Source organism: Bombus huntii, chromosome 16, assembly GCF_024542735.1.
Source record: "Bombus huntii isolate Logan2020A chromosome 16, iyBomHunt1.1, whole genome shotgun sequence".
Lineage (NCBI taxonomy): Eukaryota > Metazoa > Arthropoda > Insecta > Hymenoptera > Apidae > Bombus > Bombus huntii.
The window spans coordinates 4,108,375-4,131,283 of NC_066253.1; the positions used below are offsets into that span (position 1 = coordinate 4,108,375).

At 36.8% G+C, this 22,909-nt stretch overlaps 4 protein-coding genes and 1 long non-coding RNA gene across 17 annotated transcripts; 2 read left to right on the forward strand and 3 right to left on the reverse strand.

Annotated features, from left to right (window-relative positions):
• Positions 1 to 1,209: 1,209 nt before the first annotated feature.
• On the reverse strand, positions 1,210 to 3,633 carry LOC126874606 (uncharacterized). 3 transcript variants are annotated; one of them, XR_007692908.1, is made up of 5 exons: positions 3,487 to 3,633; positions 3,017 to 3,297; positions 2,826 to 2,924; positions 1,927 to 2,418; positions 1,210 to 1,855 (listed from the first exon to the last, which is right to left on the reverse strand). XR_007692908.1 is itself a non-coding variant. In XM_050636852.1 (5 exons), exons 1-4 carry the CDS (start codon positions 3,563 to 3,565, stop codon positions 2,038 to 2,040), a joined length of 840 nt encoding a protein of 279 aa, XP_050492809.1. In that variant the 5' UTR covers positions 3,566 to 3,633; the 3' UTR covers positions 1,210 to 1,855; positions 2,004 to 2,037. The 3 variants fall into 3 exon arrangements, 1 of the variants encoding a protein (XP_050492809.1); XR_007692909.1 differs by having other exon boundaries at positions 3,017 to 3,362; XM_050636852.1 differs by having other exon boundaries at positions 2,004 to 2,418.
• A 287-nt stretch (positions 3,634 to 3,920) lies between these two features.
• Positions 3,921 to 8,432, reverse strand: LOC126874605 (uncharacterized). Of its 2 annotated transcripts, none has more exons than XM_050636850.1 (3): positions 8,168 to 8,432; positions 5,110 to 5,395; positions 3,921 to 4,999 (listed from the first exon to the last, which is right to left on the reverse strand). In XM_050636850.1, the coding sequence occupies exons 1-3, from the start codon at positions 8,368 to 8,370 to the stop codon at positions 4,508 to 4,510; spliced, it is 981 nt and encodes a 326-aa protein (XP_050492807.1). In that variant the 5' UTR covers positions 8,371 to 8,432; the 3' UTR covers positions 3,921 to 4,507. The 2 variants fall into 2 exon arrangements, with proteins under 2 accessions (XP_050492807.1, XP_050492808.1); XM_050636851.1 differs by lacking the exon at positions 8,168 to 8,432 and adding an exon at positions 6,127 to 7,945.
• LOC126874608 (uncharacterized) lies at positions 4,892 to 8,160 on the forward strand. 2 transcript variants are annotated; one of them, XR_007692911.1, is made up of 3 exons: positions 4,892 to 5,037; positions 5,163 to 5,370; positions 7,964 to 8,160. It is a non-coding gene; the product is annotated as an uncharacterized LOC126874608 (long non-coding RNA). The 2 variants fall into 2 exon arrangements; XR_007692910.1 differs by lacking the exon at positions 7,964 to 8,160 and adding an exon at positions 5,457 to 5,603.
• Positions 8,433 to 8,771: 339 nt separating the features above from the next.
• Positions 8,772 to 10,134, reverse strand: LOC126874607 (uncharacterized). 4 transcript variants are annotated; one of them, XM_050636856.1, is made up of 3 exons: positions 9,849 to 10,134; positions 9,735 to 9,773; positions 8,772 to 9,582 (listed from the first exon to the last, which is right to left on the reverse strand). In XM_050636856.1, exons 2-3 carry the CDS (start codon positions 9,735 to 9,737, stop codon positions 8,965 to 8,967), a joined length of 621 nt encoding a protein of 206 aa, XP_050492813.1. In that variant the 5' UTR covers positions 9,738 to 9,773; positions 9,849 to 10,134; the 3' UTR covers positions 8,772 to 8,964. The 4 variants fall into 4 exon arrangements, with proteins under 4 accessions (XP_050492813.1, XP_050492814.1, XP_050492812.1 ...); XM_050636857.1 differs by having other exon boundaries at positions 8,772 to 9,578; positions 9,849 to 10,133; XM_050636855.1 differs by lacking the exon at positions 9,735 to 9,773 and having other exon boundaries at positions 8,772 to 9,679; positions 9,821 to 10,133.
• A 402-nt stretch (positions 10,135 to 10,536) lies between these two features.
• Positions 10,537 to 21,043, forward strand: LOC126874602 (zinc finger protein zfp-1-like). Of its 6 annotated transcripts, none has more exons than XM_050636846.1 (13): positions 10,537 to 11,064; positions 11,159 to 11,238; positions 11,305 to 11,469; positions 11,543 to 11,740; positions 11,825 to 12,490; positions 12,560 to 12,903; positions 13,719 to 14,192; positions 14,268 to 14,451; positions 14,537 to 14,756; positions 14,990 to 15,142; positions 15,216 to 15,480; positions 15,558 to 15,686; positions 15,953 to 21,043. In XM_050636846.1, the coding sequence occupies exons 1-13, from the start codon at positions 10,956 to 10,958 to the stop codon at positions 15,978 to 15,980; spliced, it is 3,015 nt and encodes a 1,004-aa protein (XP_050492803.1). In that variant the 5' UTR covers positions 10,537 to 10,955; the 3' UTR covers positions 15,981 to 21,043. The 6 variants fall into 6 exon arrangements, with proteins under 6 accessions (XP_050492803.1, XP_050492802.1, XP_050492799.1 ...); XM_050636845.1 differs by having other exon boundaries at positions 15,273 to 15,480; positions 15,830 to 21,043; XM_050636842.1 differs by having other exon boundaries at positions 10,540 to 11,064; positions 15,830 to 21,043.
• The last annotated feature ends 1,866 nt before the right edge of the window (positions 21,044 to 22,909 follow it).

Below are 22,909 nucleotides of genomic sequence, written 5' to 3' on the forward strand. Positions count from 1 at the left end.
GAATCAATTTCTTTTTCAATATTTGTATCTTTTTACATTGTTATTAATATGTTATATTCGCTCGGTATATCCCTCAATTAGTTATTAAGTTATTAGTTGTTGTAGTGTGCAATATTGAATCATAGTATTATATTTTGTATCTTCGATCAAATGATCTAGGAAGTTGAAGAAAGTATGAACGTGTTTATTATTTAATATATCTTTTAGAATTGAATTATTTCAAGTAAACACACTTCCGATGAAGTATTTTGATAACAGCGAATGTGTTAAACAAAACAAACAAAATAACTAACTAGATAACAATCGAAAGAGACCCAAATTTCTGTTGCACAAAAATAAAAGAAGAAGATTGCATCTGATGCAAACTTGAATGGAGAAATATTGTTACATTTATCTGGTTGCTTGTGGTTGAATATTTTTATAAAAGGACCGTAGTGCGTTCGAATACTGATTACAATGGTAAATTAGCGCGCGACATGCTAAGCAATGCGAAACGATAAACGCGTATTTCGCATCTCTTTCAGATAGACGCTTTACGAAACTTAACAAAAAAAATACTATTTACCAGCGATCAGCAGTGCCGTATATATACACACATAATATATATACATATACATATATATTTATACTGGGTGTCTTCCCCGTGAATATAACGTTAACTATGACATTTCCAACCGTAGCTCGTATACAGTAGCATCTTCAACTTCCGGTCCGCCAAATTAATTCCGCGCTTAAGCAATTTTTCAATCGTTTACTTTTGTGATTTTCTTTATTAGGACTTTTCAAATTTGATTTACAATCGCGGATCAAAAGCTTTGATGTTCGTTAGTATTGGAATATAATAAACTTAGATTTATCGAAGTATGAAAAATATTTCATTAATTGTGTAATTAAGTTGTAGAATTTTTTGGCGGACGCGAAGCTGAAATTTTTAAATAAGTGGAATCGAAAATTTCGGCGATGGGATGCGACGAAATTAACATAAAAACGATATTACGAGAATGAGGAGAACTGCTGTTAATAATTTTGGATCGAAATTCTTAAGTATATTTGTAAAATAATTTATTTGAGAAATTCTGTTACAATTTTTTCATGTAACGCATTGCATTTCTCCTCGAAAGCATCTCCCATAACAGTACGTATGTAGTATTGAAAAGAGGGGATTTTGTAAAAAAGCAATTTGATGAAAAAGAAAGGAAAACAAGCGTATTCCCGTGGTCGATGTTTAGATTCATAATTACGCTCAATATATTCACTATATTCAACAATTATGTACCGGATTGTAAATGTGTTAATACATACATATATATACTTATATAAAAAAGGTAAAAAAAAAAAGGACGTCGCATAAAGCTCATCTTCTCGTCACTCGACCACTCGTCGTCCGCTCGTTTGAATAACAAGATCAATTAAGTTGCTGAAAAGCAGGCACCGACTAACGAAGTTAATTATGTACCAGCCACGAGACACTCGTGAGATAACGTAGAATCTCTTCACTGTCGGACTTGATATTCATCTCGAGTGCCCTCGTACTGATTCTGCCCATCACTGCTTTCTTTTTTCCTCTGAAATCCTCTCACTAGATGGTGAAATGCGTCTTTTAAAAATGACTAGCTAAAAACTAGTTTCGATATTTATTCAGTTACTAAATTCGAATTTGAATTTTAGTTTGAGATTGAGAACGAATCTGAATGTAAATTCGAACATTATTCTATCAAAGAGTTTTAATTATTTAATTGTTACTTAATGGACAATAGAATGTGTCTGATGAAACTCATGGCACAAACTGAATTACCATTTGGATTCCTTCTTCCTTTATTTTTCTTGGAATATTATATTCATATCTCGAAAGGTTCTACAAACAAAAAATACTGATAATATTTCTTGATTAACAAAAATATTTCATTAAATGGTACATATTAGTACCATTTATTAACCATTCCAAATATTACAGTTTTCATAGACTCTTAACTCTCGCAACAGCATAACATGAAAGAACTCACTACAGAACCTATCTCTCGCACGTCTTAGTTCTTTTTAAAGTTTCAAAACCTGCAACCTGGCCGTTCTATGAACGTCTCCTATCCTCTCGGACATTTTTCTGCCAGCAAAGCTGTAATCTTCGTACCGAAACTCATGTAGAACCTCGAAACCCAATTTGTCTGCGATTCGTTGACTGTAGTTAGAGGCAAATACACCAAAAATTATCTCTGGGAGCACGTGCTGCTCTAGAACGTCGCCGTCGATCGATGTTCTCTTCATTGTACCGTTCAACAGTCCTCGACCGAACTCGATACACTTTTCTACCATTTGGCGGCCGATCCCTCGGCCTTGGTAACGTGGATTGGTGCCAAGATAAAACAACTCCAACGCCCCATTTGCATTGTTCCTCTCAAAAATATCTACGCTGCACTGAGTCTGTTCTTGGACCAAGAAGCAGCAGGATTAATCTTAGTTGGTTTCTTTAAGAAAATTTTAAAAAAGATTGTTCTAATAACGCTCTGGTTGCTATTAATGACACTCTAATTGAAGTTATGAATTCCAATACAGGCCAAGTCCACGAATTTGCTTCGATTCGTTATTGATCTTATTGATTGGTGGGAAGAAGCGAACTAGCGCGTGGTCTGGAATTCATAGCTTCAGCTCCGAAGATAAACTAGTACTGTTACAGTCACAAGAAATGTCTTAATCAAATTCAAAAATACATCTAGTTCTTCCGAGTCTCTAAATAAAGCCTGTGATGGTAGCAAAGCAATTACCGAACAAATTGAAGATAACACTTGATCTAAACGAGGCAATTTAGCCAATCATCAAGAGACACTTACGTCATCGAGAAGCTTGACAAGCTGCCTGCACGTCTGGTGCCTCAGGTTCTCCTCTATGAACACCTCTAGCTCATCCTTTACTCCTTCTTTGGGTCTAGCCTTCAAAGTGATAGAAAACGTTCGGTGAAAATCACTTAAAGAAAGTTAGAGGAAAAACTGGCTAGCTACTATGGAAATGAATGAAAACTTGCATGAAGCTTGTTGAACGCCACAGCTGCTAATTCATTCGTCTTCTTGTCAACAGCTATCAACGTGGTACCGTCTTTGATGACTTCCTTGAAGACTAACAACATCTCTTCTGGAGCTCCATCTTCTTCAAACATCCCCAAACCTATTGCCAGATTTTCCTGTTTCATGGTCTGAGCCTGTATAGCCAAAGCATCCTCTACTTTGTCTCTGGTGAGTAGTTTGTAGTTCAGTTCATCATCAGACTCCAGAGACATGGCTGAGAAGCGAAATGGTAAAACTGGAACTAAAATTTCCAACAGGACTTAATCCATTCACCATTTTGTCTCATGAATCCTTTCTCCGAGGGAGCTGCTCGATTAACAATTATGATAAATATAGATAATATAGATTTTCATATAAATTTCTGTGATTTAACGTTCGACTAATTGTTTTATCAATTTTATTCAAGATGAAAGGCGTTTTTATCTGTTACCTGTTGTTTTGACAGGCTGATAAAGAAACAGATAGGAAGCAACACGTGCTGAGACGACTGGCAGCGATAACTCAGTCATAGACCAATATTTGAGGAAAATGATGTTCCCGGCTGCATGTGCGACAACAGAATGAAGCTAAATTCGAGTAGTTTCTTCCAAGCGACCTACACTCTGGCTATTAAGGCCTTTGTTGGCACAGCTCTAGTGTCTTGATAAGCAGCCTCCGCTTCAGTTTTCAGCGTCCAATTAATGCATATCGGGGAAACGCTCGTATTATCTGCGTACAAGTTGTAGAACTATAATCGACGCACTATTGTTTTTCAAAGCGAGTACTCTGAACTGCTTGCATCATTTAGGACACGTTCATAAATAAAGATTATCATGTCGAATACTTGGACGTGATAGATAAAAGAACGATTCAAAAGAAGGATCGTTAAAGAATAATTTGTTTATTGCAAAAGACCCCTTGACATAATAATACTTGAACAATACTTGTTTCCCCTGTATGTTTTGACGGAATAAGACATAACGTGTGTAAGAAAATATTTTTAACTAGTACTCTTCACTGATTAGTAAATTATCTACTGACACACTATACATGTGCTACCTTATCGCGTGCAAGCACTCTAAACTCGATTACAACAATCAGATTAACTTAATAACGCAAGGTCGTGGAAGTATATATAGACACTGAGCCAATTTTCTTCGTATTGTACAATTTTATGCAAGAAAATATGTATTTTCTGTTGTATCTCTAAAGATAAACCTATCAGTATCCTTCTTATCAAATTCCTTCTTAATAAGTAGATTATGGATATTCATATAAATTGATATTTTTATAAAAAAAATAATAGAATTTACACAAAGATTTGTATCGTCTAACAGTATAACAATATTAACATATTATTATATTATATATTCTTGCACATTATATACACCCTCGCATCTTTCGATCTGCCATAAATTCATAGAAATCCGCAGTCCAATAATAAATTAGTGTCCTAACTAGTTACATTCAGCCTAAAATAGTCTTTTAGCCACTAGGAGACAGTTCAAATGTTCGTTTCCTATCCTCTCGTTGAAAGATTTCCCATTAAACTGGAACTCTTTGTAGTTGGTTGACACCAGGCTCTCGAATCCACACTTTGCTGAAATCTTTTGTGAATAGTTTGATGTCATGATCGCAGACACTAGGTTAGGCACTGCTTCCAGATTCTGTATCGTGTTGTCGCCATTTATCGTAACTGGTGTCTTCACTGCCTTTCCCTTTTTCAACTCCTTTGCAACTTCTATGGATGTAGATACCAATAGTTCCCCTATCCTACGCTTCTGATTATTCGGCAAGGTAGCCAAGAACATTATTTCAAAAATACAGTCGGTGTTATAGTGCTTGAATAAATTCATCTTAGCGTCTATGTTGATCATGAAGTCCACTAGAGCTTTCGACGACTTGTACTTGCAGTTTTCACTGAATACCTCGAAAGCGCTCTTGTCTGATGAACCGTTAAGGACCTGGACAATGAAGACAGTGTCTTTTTAATGGTTGTACGGTAATTATCGTAGATATTCTTATAAACTCGTATCTAGCAGTATGTTTTGGCTTTTTCATCCTTTTTATTTACCTGCAGCTTGTTAAAAGCCACTCCAATAACTTCTCCACTGTGTATGTCCACAGCCACTACACTGACGCCATCCTTGGCAGCATCCAGGCAAAGGTTCTCGAGTTCCTCTGATGCGCCAGGTTCCGAGAGTAGGTCTACACCTCTGGATACGCTCTCGTAGACAAAGAAGCTCTTTCTCATGACATCCAGAGCTCCTTCCAGAGTTTCGTTCGTCAAGGATTCGAAGTCGATGGTCCTATCCTCTGTGGAACCCCAGACTCGGTACGGTGGCATTCCGTTTCGTTTCCTAAACGCAAATACAATTATTTGAAATAACTAATGCGATATTTATTCTTCATTTACATTAGAAAAGATGACAAGGGAAGTACGTATGATGGGACACGCTAACGAACTTATAAATAAGGAAACGTTTGCCTATCTCAATTGCGTCCTGAAAAATTTTCTTTCCATCTTTCTATACGATATAGCACCTACAAATAGAAATTTTCTTCTTATATTATGTAAATCATAAAGAAAACCAAAAATTCTCTGAACGTCATTATTAGACAACAGATATTTATGGAAAAATGTTGGACTTAGACAGATTTGTGTCATCTAACTAATATTGTAACGAGTACTGTAACCAATCAGTACGACTAATATGAGCCAGTTAGCTGTTGCGACCTCTTTGAGAACTTTGGAAAGTGTGTACTTAAAGTGTGTAGCAAAAAAGTAAGCGATGACGAGTATACTCGTCAAATACAGAGTATGTGTGGCTGTTATAATATAGAATTAAGTCGAAACGAAATGACTGTTTTATTTTTTAATTCTATTACTGACAGAGCTCGTCATAACGCAAAATATTGCCAGTTCCTCACGACGAGTATACTCGTCGGAAACAGCTAACTGTTTAAAAAATTAGGATCACAACTTTCGACGCAGATTACTCGATTCACTACCTGTGGTCTGCCAAAAAGCTACCGAATCGCGTTAGTAACTTTCAATAACGAGTTACAGTTTAATTTTATTCCTTCTCACCTCATTTTGACTGACAGATGTGCAGACAATGCTGGATCACGCTACACTGGCCATGACCAGCCACATCCACGAGAATACAAGGCGACCTAACACCGTCGATTACCAGGCTATCGGTTGATGGATAAAACGGCACCTATGTACCGTGTTTTGAAAGACACGCGAACAATGTTATCACATTTCACGTGCGCTAGAATTTCTCCAATTTTTCCATCAGCTCTCTTTATCCTCATATCTCTTAAAATAACTGACCAAATCGGTCGAACGAGATCGAAAACAACCACACAAAGAAATTTCAATTTTTCAAACAATTCTACCAACTGGAAAGCAAGTGCATCTGCTATTACAACGAATAACATTTACGATTTATTATGAGGCGAACGGATAGCGAGAAATTCTTTGGAGTCGAATGAACCCATTATACTCGACAACAATGCGATACCCGTTTGAGAAACGTGATATATGCGAGTCAATGGAACCATATAGCTGCATACAAGGTCATGTGTCAACTTGTTGTGGATAGATGGTGGGAGGGGGAGCTGATGAAAGTGCCGCAGAGATAAATTTAGTCGATCCACAGGCCATCAGAGGTCGTTAACCGTGTGTAAAGCTAATTTAATTAGTCAATGAGCCAAATCTTCATTGAGAATTGTCCATTACCCTCCGCCAGTGGCCATAAACTTGAAATTCTTCGTCGTTCAAGATTTTCCACTGGCAAGCCATTCGATTGATGATGGAATTTTGGTGAATTTCTTGACACGGTTCGAAGGAAGAAGAATGTTTTAGAGATGCTACTGATAATTGATTGGTAGCAGCTAGATCTATTTTTGCGAAGGAGGTCCAGCATGCTTTGGATGGCGATTTTAGCGACTTTGTCTATGGAAATATTTTTTAATATCATTATGTAGCAACTATAAATATAATAAATATTAATATTATAATATAGAGAGGGGTTAGGTTGGGGTTAGGCTGTCACCGTACGAGATAAACTCTTGCTTACTTTCTTCTGATTTATTGCACAAAGATACAATAAACAAAAGTAGGATCAAGCCCTAAACCAATTGCCAATAGCATTTCTAGAAATATTTTTGCCAGCTTCATAGTCTATCCTTTCGAATCGTGTCGAAAAATCTGTGTGATTCTGTCGTCAATCGAGTAGCGCTCCCTGTCAGTCCTAAAGCTGTAGTAGTTTAAATTTTAAGCGGACAGTACCACACAAGATATGGCTATCTTGGATAGTCTGGAAAACACGATTTCCAAATTGTTCGAAGATCAGCAGATCTGTCATTTGAAACAAACAAGGTCATTTGTGTAGAATACTTGTACCATTAATTTGTACCTGCATTTTTCACAAGTATCCCCAATTAGTAAAGAATTTTCTCTGATCAATCCACATATGTTCTATGTTTTTGCTTTTTGCAAAATTTCTGCGCGTTCGTTTTAATTTTGAAGTTTTCCAAAATTGGATAGCATGATGGATGCAGATAGATTATAGTAGATGGATTTGTAAATGTGCCGATGTGAAAACGTATCAGTGATTTTACGACTGATAATATTAATTGGCAATTCCGTAAATGATAATTGAAGCGGTCCAGGGTAAAACAATGCTGTTGCAACACTGCTAACAGATTTCTAAGTTTGAAATTTCCAATTGTTCTTAACACGATAGGGTGCATCATCCTTTTATTTTATCGTTGGAAAATTTTGAAAAAAAGAACTTTATTTTATGATGACAATAGTAGTCATTTCGTATTTGTTAATAATTTAAAAAGAAATTCAGACAATAATGAAAAATATAGCAGATATTAAAATACTATGTCTAATATCTGTGACATTTCAGAAATACACTGTTACAAAATTTATCACCGAAGACATAAAAAACTATGTCGTGAAGAAGCGAGAAGTTCAAACCGACTACCGGAAACTTCCATCGATGACAACCTAGATACTTCATTAATAGAGGCACGTTTTCTTGAATTGTCACTAACAACTATATCAATTTTTATTATTAAAAATTTCATAAAAGAAATTTGAAATTACTTACAATAATGTATAATTCTCTTTGTATGTGTTTGTAGATATATTGCGTTCCAAAATTTCGATTCCGCTCCTGTACGACAACTTCAGCGAATTGCAATTGGTTGAGCAGAGCCAAGATATTATAACCGTAGTGTAACACGTAAAATAGTCAATTTGATTCGCGGGACTTTCAGCGCAGTCTTGGTACTTCCCAGAACAAGATATCATATGGTTATGTAGCTGACGTTATCGCATTCTATAGCAATATCAAATGACGAATGTTCTCAGGAAGAAGAATTGTTCGATTGGATCGCAGCCATCCAGGCTGTCAAACAAGCAAGTTGCAATAGACCAAGCTGTCCAGTTTCTAGCGCTAGTGTTTGATCGGTCGCTCGAGCAAACATGTAAAGATACATGAATATAAATAAGAAATGTCTTTCACACGTTTTACAGTTGGTAATTAATTATAGTGATGATGGCAAATGTATTGAAGCGATAGTAGAGAGTGTAGATAATAAGTATTAATTATATCAGTGATACGAGTAATTAATATATAATAAACAATGATTATAGATAAATTATTTAGTATGAAATTAAATTAATTTAATATTTAATATAAAACTGCTGAATAATTTATCTCAAAGTAATATTTATTAATAATTATTTTTGTTAATAATACATTTTTAGAAACAGTAATTATTATACAATTAAATGGCGTATGAGAACTGAAAGATACAGAATACTCAATTTTAGCTCATATACTTTTTAGAAGAAATATACATTTGTATACTTTTTTGTACGATACATGCTATCTGGAAAATTTTAAATAAGTTGCAAAACCATAACAGAAACAACATTATGTGGCGGAGTGTCTTGAAAAATAGGTCGCCCATCATTATCTTTGTAGTGCAAAAGATCTACATCCATAATGCTTTTTAGTCCAAGTCTTCCCGCCGCTTTTTTCGAATACAGAGATGTATACACACCAAATATGAATCCGACGTCTTTTACGGTATTTTTCGCGAAAGAAATTCCTGCAGCCATTAGTGACCTTGAAAGTCCTTGTCTACGATAATTTCTATCCACAGCGACCGCATAAAATTCCACGGCTGCCTTGGAGTTTGGAAACTTTCCATATAAATCAGCCGTTTCACTGATCTCTGATAAATAGTTGAAATATTGTTTCATTAATTCATTTTTAGGAGGATTGTTGCTGAAGGCAGCGGAAACGCCATCAGCACCATCATCGGACTTCGAATTCTTACTAACTATCATCAGGTTTACTCCGATGATATTTTTCGATGATTTTTCTATCGCTATGATGCAAGGTGAAAAAGCGAAAATTGCCCGTATCAGTCGCTCGTGATCGATCCTCATCGATTCTTCATCCTCTATTGTTAACGAATTATTATCTCTCAAACTTTTCAACATGGTCTCTTCCTTATCGAAATTTTCATGTAAGAAAGATAAAATCTCCGATAAGTGAGTGTCATTCGCCCATTCGAAAGTATATTGATCGTTATTTGATTCCATTTTTCTATGTATCAATATTATAAAAATGAAGATGTCAGTAAGTTAGAAATCTACTTTACCATCGTGTTTTTATTTCATTCGTTAAATCACTCTTTCACCTGAAGCAGTGTTACTGTTTATTCTATTGTCTTTTATTTATGTATACCTTAATTGATAGTTCTATATTATGTAACTTTTCGTTTATGTTGGTGACAGAAATATGTTATAAGTCGATGTTTCTCGTTACATCACAATTAGTCGTGCAATGGACTCACTCTACTTAAACGTAAATTGTTGGAAGGTGTTACACATAAATAGAATCGTAAACTAGGGTTTTGATTGGTCGATATTGGAATTCGGTTCATAACATATTCATTGATAGAGCACGTGATTCATTCTCATCTCCAAACTAGCCTTCACAAACTAATCTTCTATATTCTTTAAAATTCTGACGAAGAAATATTAATAGCATCAATTTGAAAGCATGTAAGAATCTATAGGCAAATAAAAAAAAAAATAATTTAATCTTTATAAATCGAAAATTTTGAATTCATATTTCAATGGAAAAGAAAGAAGGAAATTTTATAAATAGCGAATAATAATAAATTGAATTTATATATTTTTATATTTTTATATTTTTATATTTTTATGGATATAACTAAAGAAGGTGTATTTAAATAGAAATTTGTTCCATTTACCAAATATAATAAATACTATAGTTGTATATTTTATATATATTTACACATTACATGTATTGTGTACATTTTTACAGCTGTCTGATAACTGTTATGAAAGAAGCACGGACGGAAAGAAGCTACTATAAAGAAAGTAAACGTCGGCCGATTTTTGAACACGCTCTAACATTTTCGCGGTAGAGCGCGCGGATACGCGTGCGCACGCAAGACGCAACAACAAAATAAGATGGCCGAACAGCGAAACAAATAGAGCGCCGTTGTAAATAACAAACCGTTCGAGCACGTTTCGAAACGGTATTTCTTTAAAGAACAGCCGGTGCACGGTACTCTGAAAGCGCCTCGGTCTCGGTGCTTCGTGTTCCCACGGTGTGGAATCGTGCGGGCAACGGGCAACGTGGGGTCGCGCATTCCAAGCCACGATTCACCGTTGAATGCGTCACGCGTGTCCACAAGCATCGAGGAGAATAGTCAAAGAAGAAACGAGTTGAGAATCGCACATTGCCAGGATGCAATTGCGAAAGCGAGGTTACCTCGCGTTACATCTCCGCTTACGGCTCGCCTAGCTCCTCATGCTAGTCTCGTCTTCCGAATTGCTTGGAACACAGCATGAAGGAGATGCTTGGAGGGTGCTGCGTGTGTTCTGACGAGAGGGGTTGGACTGAAAATCCATTGGTGTATTGTGATGGCCAAGGTTGTACAGTTGCTGTACACCAAGGTTTGTTTGTTACATTGATTCTTCTTCTGCATAGAGTTGTATGCTTACAATTGAGGGTATACAATTGTAATGTTACATCCTAATGTTGTTATAGCTTGTTATGGTATCGTTACGGTACCTACGGGACCATGGTACTGCAGGAAGTGTGAGTCGCAGGAACGTAGTGCCCGTGTAGTAAGTTTCATAATTATTGCCCTGAAAAAAGTACATTGTTTACTTGGGTGTCAAATTGTTTTGCAGCGCTGCGAATTATGTCCGAGCAGAGATGGTGCTCTTAAGAGAACCGATCAGGCTGGATGGGCACATGTGGTTTGTGCACTTTATATACCTGAAGTTAGGTTTGGTAACGTGACAACAATGGAACCAATTATTTTGCAATTGATACCATCTGAAAGATTCAGTAAGGTAAAGATATCCCAAATTAAGATAGACTTGTTAATGATTATTTAATATAAAGTATGTAATGTGGTTGTTACAGTCATGTTATATTTGTGAGGAACAAGGAAGGGGTAGTAGAGCAAATGTGGGAGCCTGCATGCAGTGCAACAAGACTGGCTGCAGGCAGCAATTTCATGTTACTTGTGCTCAGGCTCTTGGCTTGCTCTGTGAAGAAGCTGGCAATTATCTAGATAATGTTAAATACTGTGGATATTGTCAGCATCATTACTCAAAATTGGTATGTGTCATACTGTTTAAAACCAAAATCTCGACGAAATCGAATCGATTGATTCCAGTAAGAATTTGATCGTTTCACTTACAGAAAAAAGGTGGTAATGTAAAAACAATACCACCTTATAAGCCAATACCCGCTGATAATGGTTCGTCAGACTCATCTCCTGAAAAGGAAGCGGAGACTCCGATAAAATCTTCGTCAAGTGGTAAACGAAAGAGTTCAAGTTCCAAATCAGCTACAAATTCTAAAAACAAATCCAATACTAGTCCAAGTCTAGAAATAAATGGCGTTGCTGACGACAAGAGCAGTAGCGGCCGTAATACACCCAAAGACAACACAACAAATTCCAGTAAATTCACTACTTCCAACTTCGTAGAGACGATCGTCACCCAATCGGAGAGTGTGTTCGGACATGACGGAACCGCGGCCACCACTGCCGCGGTGGCCGCCGCTACCATTAAATCCGGATCGAACTCGAGCTCCGGTCACAAAAATAGTGGACAAACGAAATCGAACTCCTCGTCGTCGAACAAAACTTCGAGCCACAGTAAAAAAAGAAAGACAGGGGCGCGAACGCCGACGGTAATAGGGAATGAAAATTCAAATCAATCAGTCAGTTCCGAAGCCAGCGGTTCGGTTGTGGTTGCTGTGAGTTCTGTTGTACAGCAAGCTGTATCAAGCAATAACGTGCAGACAACCATAACGGAAGCGACAAGTTTGAGTACGAACACTGAGCCGGAAAAGTCGAAAAAAGTAAATAAGAATTCGTACGATAATTTTCATTACAAACTTTGTGTTTCAATATGTTTCATATTTTGAAAGTTTTTTGTCAAGTTAAAGGTAGAGAGCCCCATTCAGTCATCATCAAGTACTCCAATCACCACTGAAGTGACCACTACACCTGTGATAATGGCAGTAACGCAATCCCAATCATCGGTTGTTACTCAATCACCAACAACCACATCGAATAGTATAGTCGTATCTGTTCCATTGACTGCGACTTCATTGTCCAATACGGTACAGAGTGTGGTGACAAGTGCTCCAACGTTATACCAACAATTGCAACAGAGTATCATAACTACCGCAGCTACTACGGAACCGAGGGCGAGTGCTATGTCGAATTCTGAAAGATTTATGTCTGAAGAAGCACCTGTTAAGAGATCTCGGTAAGTTTACATTTAAATTTTGATACTGATATTTTTTCATATGTAAAATGTACATTTACTAGTAACGTTAATAATTATTATTATCATTTGAAACCTTTTAACTAATATTAATATTATATAATATAATTATATTTGTAACATACGTGTATGTAGTTGTAATATAAAAAGAAAAGTTAAAATTAAGAAAAATCGTGAGTGTTGCGGGTAATTTGAAATGCGCGCCAAAACAGGAGGTATCAAAATGGCTGACTAGCTGGATAAACAAGCCTCTTTGTTTTTAACCTCTTCTTGCGTTTCGTAAAAAACATTCAGGTAGAAAAAATCTTGTTACATATGGATTTATGGTACTGTGAAAAATATCGTTTCATCAAGGATGCGACTGCGTTATGTAAAATCTCCGAAAAACATCGTGGCGATTGGAATGTGTTCGCGACGACGAGTTACAAGTTGTACGAATGCAAAAATGAATTCAGGAGAATTTTTTATTTCGCTTTTGTGTGATGTAAATCGTAATCGGATTCTGACAGAAATTATTGTGAACGACTGTGATTTTCTTGACGTCCTCTGATTCGTCTGTAGCTTTAAGGATACTTTGAGGTTATGTTTGTTTTTTCTACCTCAAGGGGCCTCAAGGGCAACGAACGAAGAAAAGGAGTAACGTGATGTAAATGGCAGTGCGCAACGGTCCGTTTGTTTTGAATTTTATATAACAAATCAATTTTCCAGAACTTTTCGAGTATTCTTAGTTTCAAGACCGCACAAAAATACAGTTATTCAATACCTCCGAATAAATATTCATTTCGTTGCTTTCTCAGTTCTCAATCGTCAGATAAGCAAGAAAAGGCTCGAAAACCGAAACGTGGATCATCAAATAGTCAACCAGCACTGCCACAAATACAGTCTCAGACGCAACAACAACAGTCCCAACCAGTTTCTTCCGTGGTGACATCAGTATCTAGCAGTGCAGTGGTAACAACGTCTAAACGAGGGGGAAGAAGTAATCATCAAACTCCTCCACCTGCTGCAACTGTGGCACCTATACCATCAATTATTCAAGGACCAACATTGAGCGGTGGTCATTTTAGTAATATTGGTTCTGGATCTGCAAACAACATGGGACCTACTGTCAAAGAATCTCCACCCAGCAGTCCTGGTTCTGAGAGTATGAGCAGTAGTGGGCCTGGAAGAAAGAAACGGAAAAGCGCCAGCGCTGCTTCTATAACACCAACGCCTTCTGCATCCAGTACTCCTACTCTCACAAACCCAAAAGAAGAGAAGGATATAAAATTGTAAGAAATAAAGATGATTGCTATAATAAAGTGTTTTATATTACTGTACATATGCTAATTTGCAATATCTACTAGATTCCAGAATGGAGTTAGTGCACCACATATGCTAGGAAATCAGTTGAACCCAACCTCCACAATGGCACAAAAAATGTCTGATACTCTTTCCCAGGAACTTGAAGCACATTCTATTTTTACAGAAGCTAGTAATCCTACAACGAATTTGGTTGGCCCACAGCTACATAGTCGAGTGATTGCATCTGTAAGTATCTTCGAAATAAAATAAAACAAGGAAAAAATTTCTATTTTGAGATTTTGTGTTCTTATCCTAATATATTATTTTACAGATACGATCCAGTCAAACAGGTGCACAGCCTACATCATTTTCTTCGGTTTTTAATGCCACTAACAATACCAACACCAACGCCAACACTAACGCTAGTACAACCAGCACCGGTTCTTTGGGCGGTGGAGCAATACCCCAAACGCTTGACCAACTTTTAGAGAGACAATGGGAGCAAGGAAGCCAATTTCTGATGGAGCAAGCCCAACACTTTGACAGTGAGTGTACGGCAAAGAAAAATATGCTTACAGTCGCTTGGGTTTGGTGAAGTCGGGGATTTTTAACTAAAAAGTAGTGTATGAATCATCTTTTTACGGTATTTTTTTGCAATGATGAATTTGTATGCCAAAAGTATTTAACCAAAATGCGAAGTATGTTGCTTCCCAGCTCGTTTGATCTACTAACGCTTAGATGGATTAAATAAAAAGTTTCTTGAAACCTGAAATTCTTTCCACAGTCGCTTCATTACTTTCGTGTCTTCACCAATTGAGAGCAGAGAACCTTAGGTTAGAGGAACATGTAAATAGTCTTTTGCAAAGGAGAGATCATTTATTGGCTGTGAACGCTAGACTTGCAATCCCTCTGACATCCCAGCCTAGTGCTCACCCAGGTAATTTATTCGAATTTTTCCATATTTAGTATTTGGAATAATCATTTGAAAATTTAATCGTCTTAAATTATAGTGAATAACATACACCCAACAGTCAACCCATCGCACCCTAATGTTTCACATCCCGAAGTCCCACCAGGTGCTGCGGCTCCTGTTCCGAGGGTGAGCAGGGAAACACGAGTAAATAACACGTACATGCCACACTCGAGCTCCAGTAATCACTCTACGACACTAGAAAATGGCCTGCCTCCGGATCCGTCACCTCCAGCTGCAGCTTCACTTTCACAGTATCAACACAGGACGTCGTTAGTCGCGCCCCAGCCAAGTCCAACGATCAGGTAATATATTTGTCCTGTATTCAGTATCACGCGTACTGATACTGCAGAATTTATTTTTTCCTAATTAATGTGAACAGACACAGCCCGGCCGGAAGCGCGTACCACCAAGGACAGCCTAGTAATATAGTCTCCCCTGCACCAGCTAGTAATCCTGGTGTGGTCAGGAATTCGTCCGTTACACCAGATCCTCTACGCGGAGTACCAAGGTAAAAATCGACACTTTTATTTTCTTTGGCTTGCAATATTTGATTTAGTTAAAATGTGGCGTTGGAAACTGCACTATTGAGTAAAATGTCATATAGCTAAACGTATTTCCATGGAAAGTAGGTGGAGCTTTGATATGTTTCAGGTCAGTGCCACAGTCGTCGAGCAATTACATACCTTCAATGTACCAACCCACAATGTCCAGTTTGGCAAGTAATCAAGTAGGTAATGTTCATAACCTTCATTCACATGGACCTTCTCCACCCAGCCATGGACCACCTGGAAAACCCAGCTGAAGATAGATGGAAAATAAGGAAGAATATACTGCATCGGATAGTAGGCGTGATGACCTGTCATCGCCGACCGAAACGTGCTACCATCCTTAAAACACGAACACAGGGAAGTCGTTTGTCCTTCGTGCTTCTTTGCTGATTGGTTCGATCTCTGACTGGTCTCTGCTCGATACAGTGTGATCAATTCGATAGATTAATGCATACTAACTAAAGAAAGTTTCTACACAGCGGGAAGAAAATATTTGCATTTATCGATACTTGTAATTCACGATTTTATTGCGTGCGAATACACGCGTTATGTATGTTTGTATCATTACTTGGCGAATTTTCGAGAGCAGTTTTGTCAGTTCAAACGTTATGTAAGCTTTACATATAATCGCGATAACAGAGGCCTTGCAAATTCGAACAAAGAAGCAATCTAGAAGTAGAGATACGTTTTTTCTTTTTGTTTTTTCCTTTGATTGCACGTCATCGAGCACGTCTGAGACAATCTTTACATCATCATCATCATTCATCATTGTCATCGACATCGTATGATGAAACAGTAAATCCGCAGATGTACAAATTTTAGACTATAAGTTAATCTATCGCGACGAATAGCAATAATGGTACGAAGTAGGTGTACATTTTATATAAAAAAAGAAAAAAAAAGGAAAATTGCGTATGAGTCTAGTGGTACGGCAAAGTCACCCATCTTTTCTACGAAGACATTTCATTTTCGCCATCTTACAAACGAAAACTCGTTTCCCGGGTTCTCTTTAGCGCACCACTGTCGACGCTTCGCAAAAATGACTACATCTTTAAAATTAAATTTGTAAATGTCTCGTAATTGATCCGTCTCACGGCTGGAACCGATGTAAATTCTAATCTTATACATGTAAAATTATATACTTAGATATATAACTCGAGCACTGCCTTCCATCAATGAAGATGGCCGTGAAACGGATCGAATAGTTATAATTCTTTATAGTATGATGGTTTTTAATGGTTTCTTCAGAGCGGATGATCGAACTACGACCGTTACATGGAAATTGAGGAAACGGTTAAAGTTATTTCTAGACAGAATGTTGCACACGCGCTTCGTTTTCGCATAGAGAGTTCATTTGCGATTGTTTTTTGTTGTACCTTGTCTTTCTCGATGGCAGCATACAGTTTACTTCGACTAGACTATCAAGAATATTGAATTTTCGACCTTTGTCGATACGAGACGCATAATCAAAAAAAAAAATCATTGTTAAATAATTGAATTATGAAAATTTTCATGAAAGGACATTTGCTCAGTATAAGAGCTGCATTTGTATGAATGATATTCGATTCGTTGAGAATAAGGAAATGATTATTATGGGGAGACTAATTTTCTGTCTCTCGGTTCACCAAAATAAAAAATTAATAAGTGAATTGATAAATTGAAAATTAATAAGTGAATAGTAACATTGCTAGAAATGGAACAATCTGTCTTTCCGTTTGAAAAGAATATCTGTTTTAAAGTTAATATAGATTCATGAATTTCTTTTTCGTCTTTAATGCCTAGCTAGTAAGGATTTGTATACTAATACATTTTGTTCTGTAGTAGGAAATGAGATTTCGTAAAACGTTACCACGTTGTGTTCTTGATCGGAAAGTATTATTTTTGCGGAAAGACGATTCTCGATGAGGAAAGATAGGCGAATGATTTTAAAGGGAACCGAGAGGAACCTTTAGGCTTAAATTGTACTATAAACGCGTTGATAATACGACTTAGTGATAGATCATGAGGACACCAAGCGTTCAGAATAGCACGCAACCACTCAGGGAAAATCGATTTACTAAAATTCTGTCGAGTTTTCTTCGTGTACCTCGATTGTATCTTGCATAGAACACTATATCACTAAAGATTTTTATGTATTCATTCAATGCATTATGCATTATGCATAAATTCAAATTTATATATGCAAACCTATATAAAATATTTATATTAGATTAAACAAACTTTTGCCTAAGTTCCAATTTTTTAATTATACCTATTCATAAAAATATGAATTTGCACTAACATTCGTAGTCTAGTTATCATACATTTTGGAACCTAAACGAACCTATTATACTACATTCTTCGTTACTTCATAGTACTTAAATACCAAAAGTACTAAAAAATTAAATTAATTATAATTTTTCAAGCTTCTTAGAAGTTTCATTTTATGTATAAATGAATTAATATTTGAATCTTTTAAGGTGTACCATATGGATATGGTGTTCTCTGTTGTAAATGAAAAAAGGAGTATTAATGACTGATGACTTAGTCAAAAGTTTTAAAGGGTTTCCAAAACGTCGGGTGATTGTCAAAGACAACAATGCGTTTATACCGATGAAGAGTATTTTATGCGTTTATTATATTTCAATGTAGTATCGCTGTATGTTTAAGATAATATACGGTACGATAGAAGGGCGAGAGAGAGGCGAGAACAAAGCGTGTATTAAGTGTGGTGTTGAAACAGAGAGCAGTTAATGATAATATTTTTACACACAGCAGACCGTGCCAAATTTTTGCAATCGAATCATTGAACTCCCTTTAAACTCGAGCAACGTATTAGAAAACGAAGTTGTTCGAGATTTTGGGACTGGAATCGCCTTAATGAAACCTTTTCTCGATCGAAGATGATAAAAGGAAACAAACGTAAATTGAACAGAACGTCGCTCCCTAATTTCGACATTTCCATGCTCTCGTTTAATTTTGTGTTCACTTTTCAATTATTCGTGTACAAATAAATTATTGTGTTCCTAAATCCAATGTGGATCGACTGTCGGAGATTTTTGTCGCTTGAAAATTTCACTTTAATTTGACCAAAGTCTTCTCTAATTCTGGGCCGCAATTGGATTTATACAGAATAGACAAGAAAAAAGGAAATTGTTTTTGCGCTCAAAGTCGCTGAAACCTTTTGGACGAACATTGTACCAAGACATTTTGATAAAGATGTTTCTCCGATAAATTTTGTATAAACCCAATGTGGCTCTGTCCATTAGGATTTTCTATTCGCTTGTAGTTTAATTGTAACTTAAATGTTTGGTACGTATATACTTATGTACGCAAGAGTTGATGCGTTTAGGCTAGATGTATCATTAGATTCGTTGATATTAAGAACTTATTATGCTCACGATGATGTTCTCGAACAAATTAATTGTTCCAAAAGACGAATCAGCGAGAAACAAATGAGCAAAAATCTATTTATTCGAACGATAAATTGGAGGCTGCTCGAGTACAGTGGAAATGGAATACACAGGACCCATTAGTCCCGCGTACGATACTTTTGTTTGTCAAGAAACTGGCGTTAGGAGACATTCAGGCATTTGTAAATCATGAAACCACAATGTCCAGGCGGCAGCAATGCTTTGATTGGCCGAAATATTGGCACAGATCGTACCCGTAGCATTTTGATACTCGAGATCTCTTCGCTAAGAGTCACTGTTGGACAGTTAAAAAAGAATTAAAAAAGAAAAAAAAATAAGTGTGCAAGTGAACCAATCTTGGCGCCGTTTGTGAAGCGTGTTTTCATTTTTCTACGAGAGTTAGCTGATATCCCTCCCAATCTCTGGACGAGCGAACAGAAACAAGCAACTCATATTGTAAAATAATTCTACTCGAAGAGAAAGAGAAAAGAAACTGGAAAATGGAAAGGAGACAAACACTTATCTGTCTCGATGCACTTGTTGGTTTTCCCAAGAAACGCGCCAGTTAAATATAAAGCGTACTGTGTGCTAGATATTGTAAAAAGGTCAAGGGTCAAACACGGCCACGTTCTTGGGACAGCTGGCAATTTGTAGAAAGCGGTAGCTTTATGTAAAAAGATAAAAAAAAAAGGGTGTAATCACGAGGACACTTCAAAGGCTGCCGCGTCCTCCGGTAGTCTTTTGTATATTTTCAAGTGAGAAACAAGCATGAGCAGCTAAAAATCCGGGGCTGCTCCGTGGCTAGCTACCTTTAAACTGTCCTCTACTACGTACGTCTATTATTGTACCCGTGTAAGGATATAAAGGAAGGAGCATACCGATCGAAATGCCATATGTGTTTCCACACAGGGGAAAAAAAAACTGAATTTTCTAACGTGAGAAAAGGCTGATTGTTTTTTTAACGCGTTTAGTGTAACGATTCACCGAAATCTTGTCCATTTCCTAGGGGCATCCTGAGTTTAACACTGTCAATGCTCTATCTCGGTTACTTTGTTTTATGCGCTGCTTAATCGACGAATTTTAATTTTAGCTTTTAATTTATTAGAACTTTTATCTTTATATGTTCTTTGGTTCCAGATCTAAGACTTTCAGTTCTAAAGGAATCGTTATTTTATTATTATTATTATTATTATTATTATTATTATTATTATTATTATTATTATTATTATTATTATGAAAACCGACCCTCAGAATGTGTTAGAAGTGTCTTGAAAAATACATTTGAAGAAAATGTAAGTATTCAGATGTTCAGTTTTATCTAATAAATTCTCAATAATCTATATGTGAAAGCTACATATATGTCTTTTTAAGTTTGTCATTTTAAATTGGACAAAATATGATAATACTGTGAAGAGCACGTGTGTCGAACAGTGAGAAGAGCCACTGGCTTAAATTCAGGAGAACCAGCGCCAACGAGACTAGGCTCTCTGCTTCGAATTGGATGCCTAGAAAGTTTCACTTTTATATGTACATCTGCTAAGATTTTACCCTGTCGAATCTAGAGGATTGAAGGCCTTCCTCAGGTGCAAGGGATGGACGAGAGCTCATAAAAGGAGTTAACTCGACTAAAGACGACGCTTCTGACAACAACGTTGTATAATCATACGCTCAAATCTTTCTTTCTCTCTCTCTCTCTCTCTCTATATATATATATATATATATATATATATATATTTTTTCGTCCATCGATCAAGAAAGTTAAAGCTGGAAGTTTCGTTTGTCATTGGTGCACACGATTCATTTAGAAGCGTCGTCACGGAGTCGCGTGGATCGGTTCCGAATCCAGGGATGTAAATCACTGTGCGATACGATTTTGTAATGTAACTGTGCATACGGAAGCATGTAATAAAAGAAGAGTAAACGACGACAGCATCGTTTCACTGGACCGACGCATCTCCTGTTTCCAGATCCTTCCGTTCCTTCTCTATGGATCCTTTAATAGGAGGAGTAATTATTTGGAGAAGGTACCTTCTGAGAGCTACAGCTGCTCCGTTCAGTTTCAGATATCAGTATTAGTAGCAATTTCTTCATTTATCATACAAAATAATACTGGTAAAAATATAAATTAGCAAAGAACAGACCGGACGATTAGAATTATTTTCAGATATAAAAGTATGTATTAGATTTTACTTATTTGTTAGAGTAAATGTATTTTTTCTTAGGAATACCTACTTATGAACTAATATACCTTGAAATATACTTTTTAGTTGGTTTGAAGCGGCTGTCGAAGAACATTTTGAACATAGAATGGAAAGTTTGTTGATTTCTTCCGAAACAAAGAGGAAAAGCGTATATTTACTCGTCTATGGAGGCATGGATGGCTATCTCCAGACAAATCCCTGACGTTTGCCTCAGTGCCGGACAACGATCGTGGGAAGGCTCACCTGCGACCTCGTCTCCGACGAATCAATATTACACGAGACTGTACGAATACGCTATGTTTCATGGATAAAGCTGAAAGACTCTCTTACCAGAAACAACCAATTGATCCTCTTCATATATTCAACGTAAATTAAATAAATCAATGAAAATGAATAATTTCCATGTTAATGTTAAAGTCGACGATTAACTTCTCTATAGAGATGTTCGCTTTTTAGTTGGTAATTTGTACGATGGGTAAAAATTCACCCAAGAGAAATATATGTCGCAGTCAGGTTGGCATTTTGGGGCGTTCGATGAACCTTTACTTACTTTACCGTCGCGAATGTAGCCAATATTTATCAGTACGAATGTGGACACTACAAGAGGCTATGAGTAATGGTAATAGGATGGTCGAGATGATGGTGACAACGAATTCAGGTTCGATAACGAATCCACGATCCACGGGAGGACAAGTATCAACGTACTGCTCGATTCGGATCACTCGATCGGCAATTCGTCCGACGACTCTAACACTCTAACTCTAACTCTCTTAATCTAAAAGAGGCTGCCCTTATGTACTCCTGTCCCCGCCTCTCGGGTTAATCTTTGTTTTTAAGGAGAGCCATATAATCATTTCATACCTCTGTCAGGTACATGTCCCTCCCGTGACCGTGGCTAGGTCCGGTGACCTGCCATATCACGTCGAGACCAAACCCATCGTCCTAAAGTCAGATTGGAACATTAAGACTATTTCTTATTTTTATTACTTAAGGGCGGCTATAGTAAAAGTCTGGACTAGTGTATTGGGACTTTTCCCAACATTCCGGACGGGAAATCCCGCTGTAATATAATATATATTATATTAAAGTCTGACAAAATAATTGTAATTGTAGCAGAGGTGAAAATTCACCAATGGGCCCGTTACTATAACATTAATTTAATCCTCAATTTTTCTGCAAAAGTTATTAAAAAATTAATGTTACAGAACATAAAGGCGAGAATATAGCAAAAGTATTGCACGTGTCTTTTCTTTTCACGTGTCAGTATTTTTAGATCATCTTCTGGGGAGGGGAAGCTCCAGTTTCGCATTACAGCAGAACAATGTCCAATGTAAAGTAATAGGATTTCATCGAGCCCGAGTTTTCACGCTGGATTTCACCTATGGATTTCAGATTCTTATCTGTCTACATGTTCCACTCCTAAAGATGTTACTTATTCATTCATTCATGCCAACAGTACCTACATCTCATGCATAAACTCATCTCTTCACTTCTAAATTTCAGTTAAACTGAACTGAAATAATCCTATTTTCGCAATCTGGTTTATTAAATCCTACTTGTGCAACCCAAATGCAATTTGGGAAATAATTA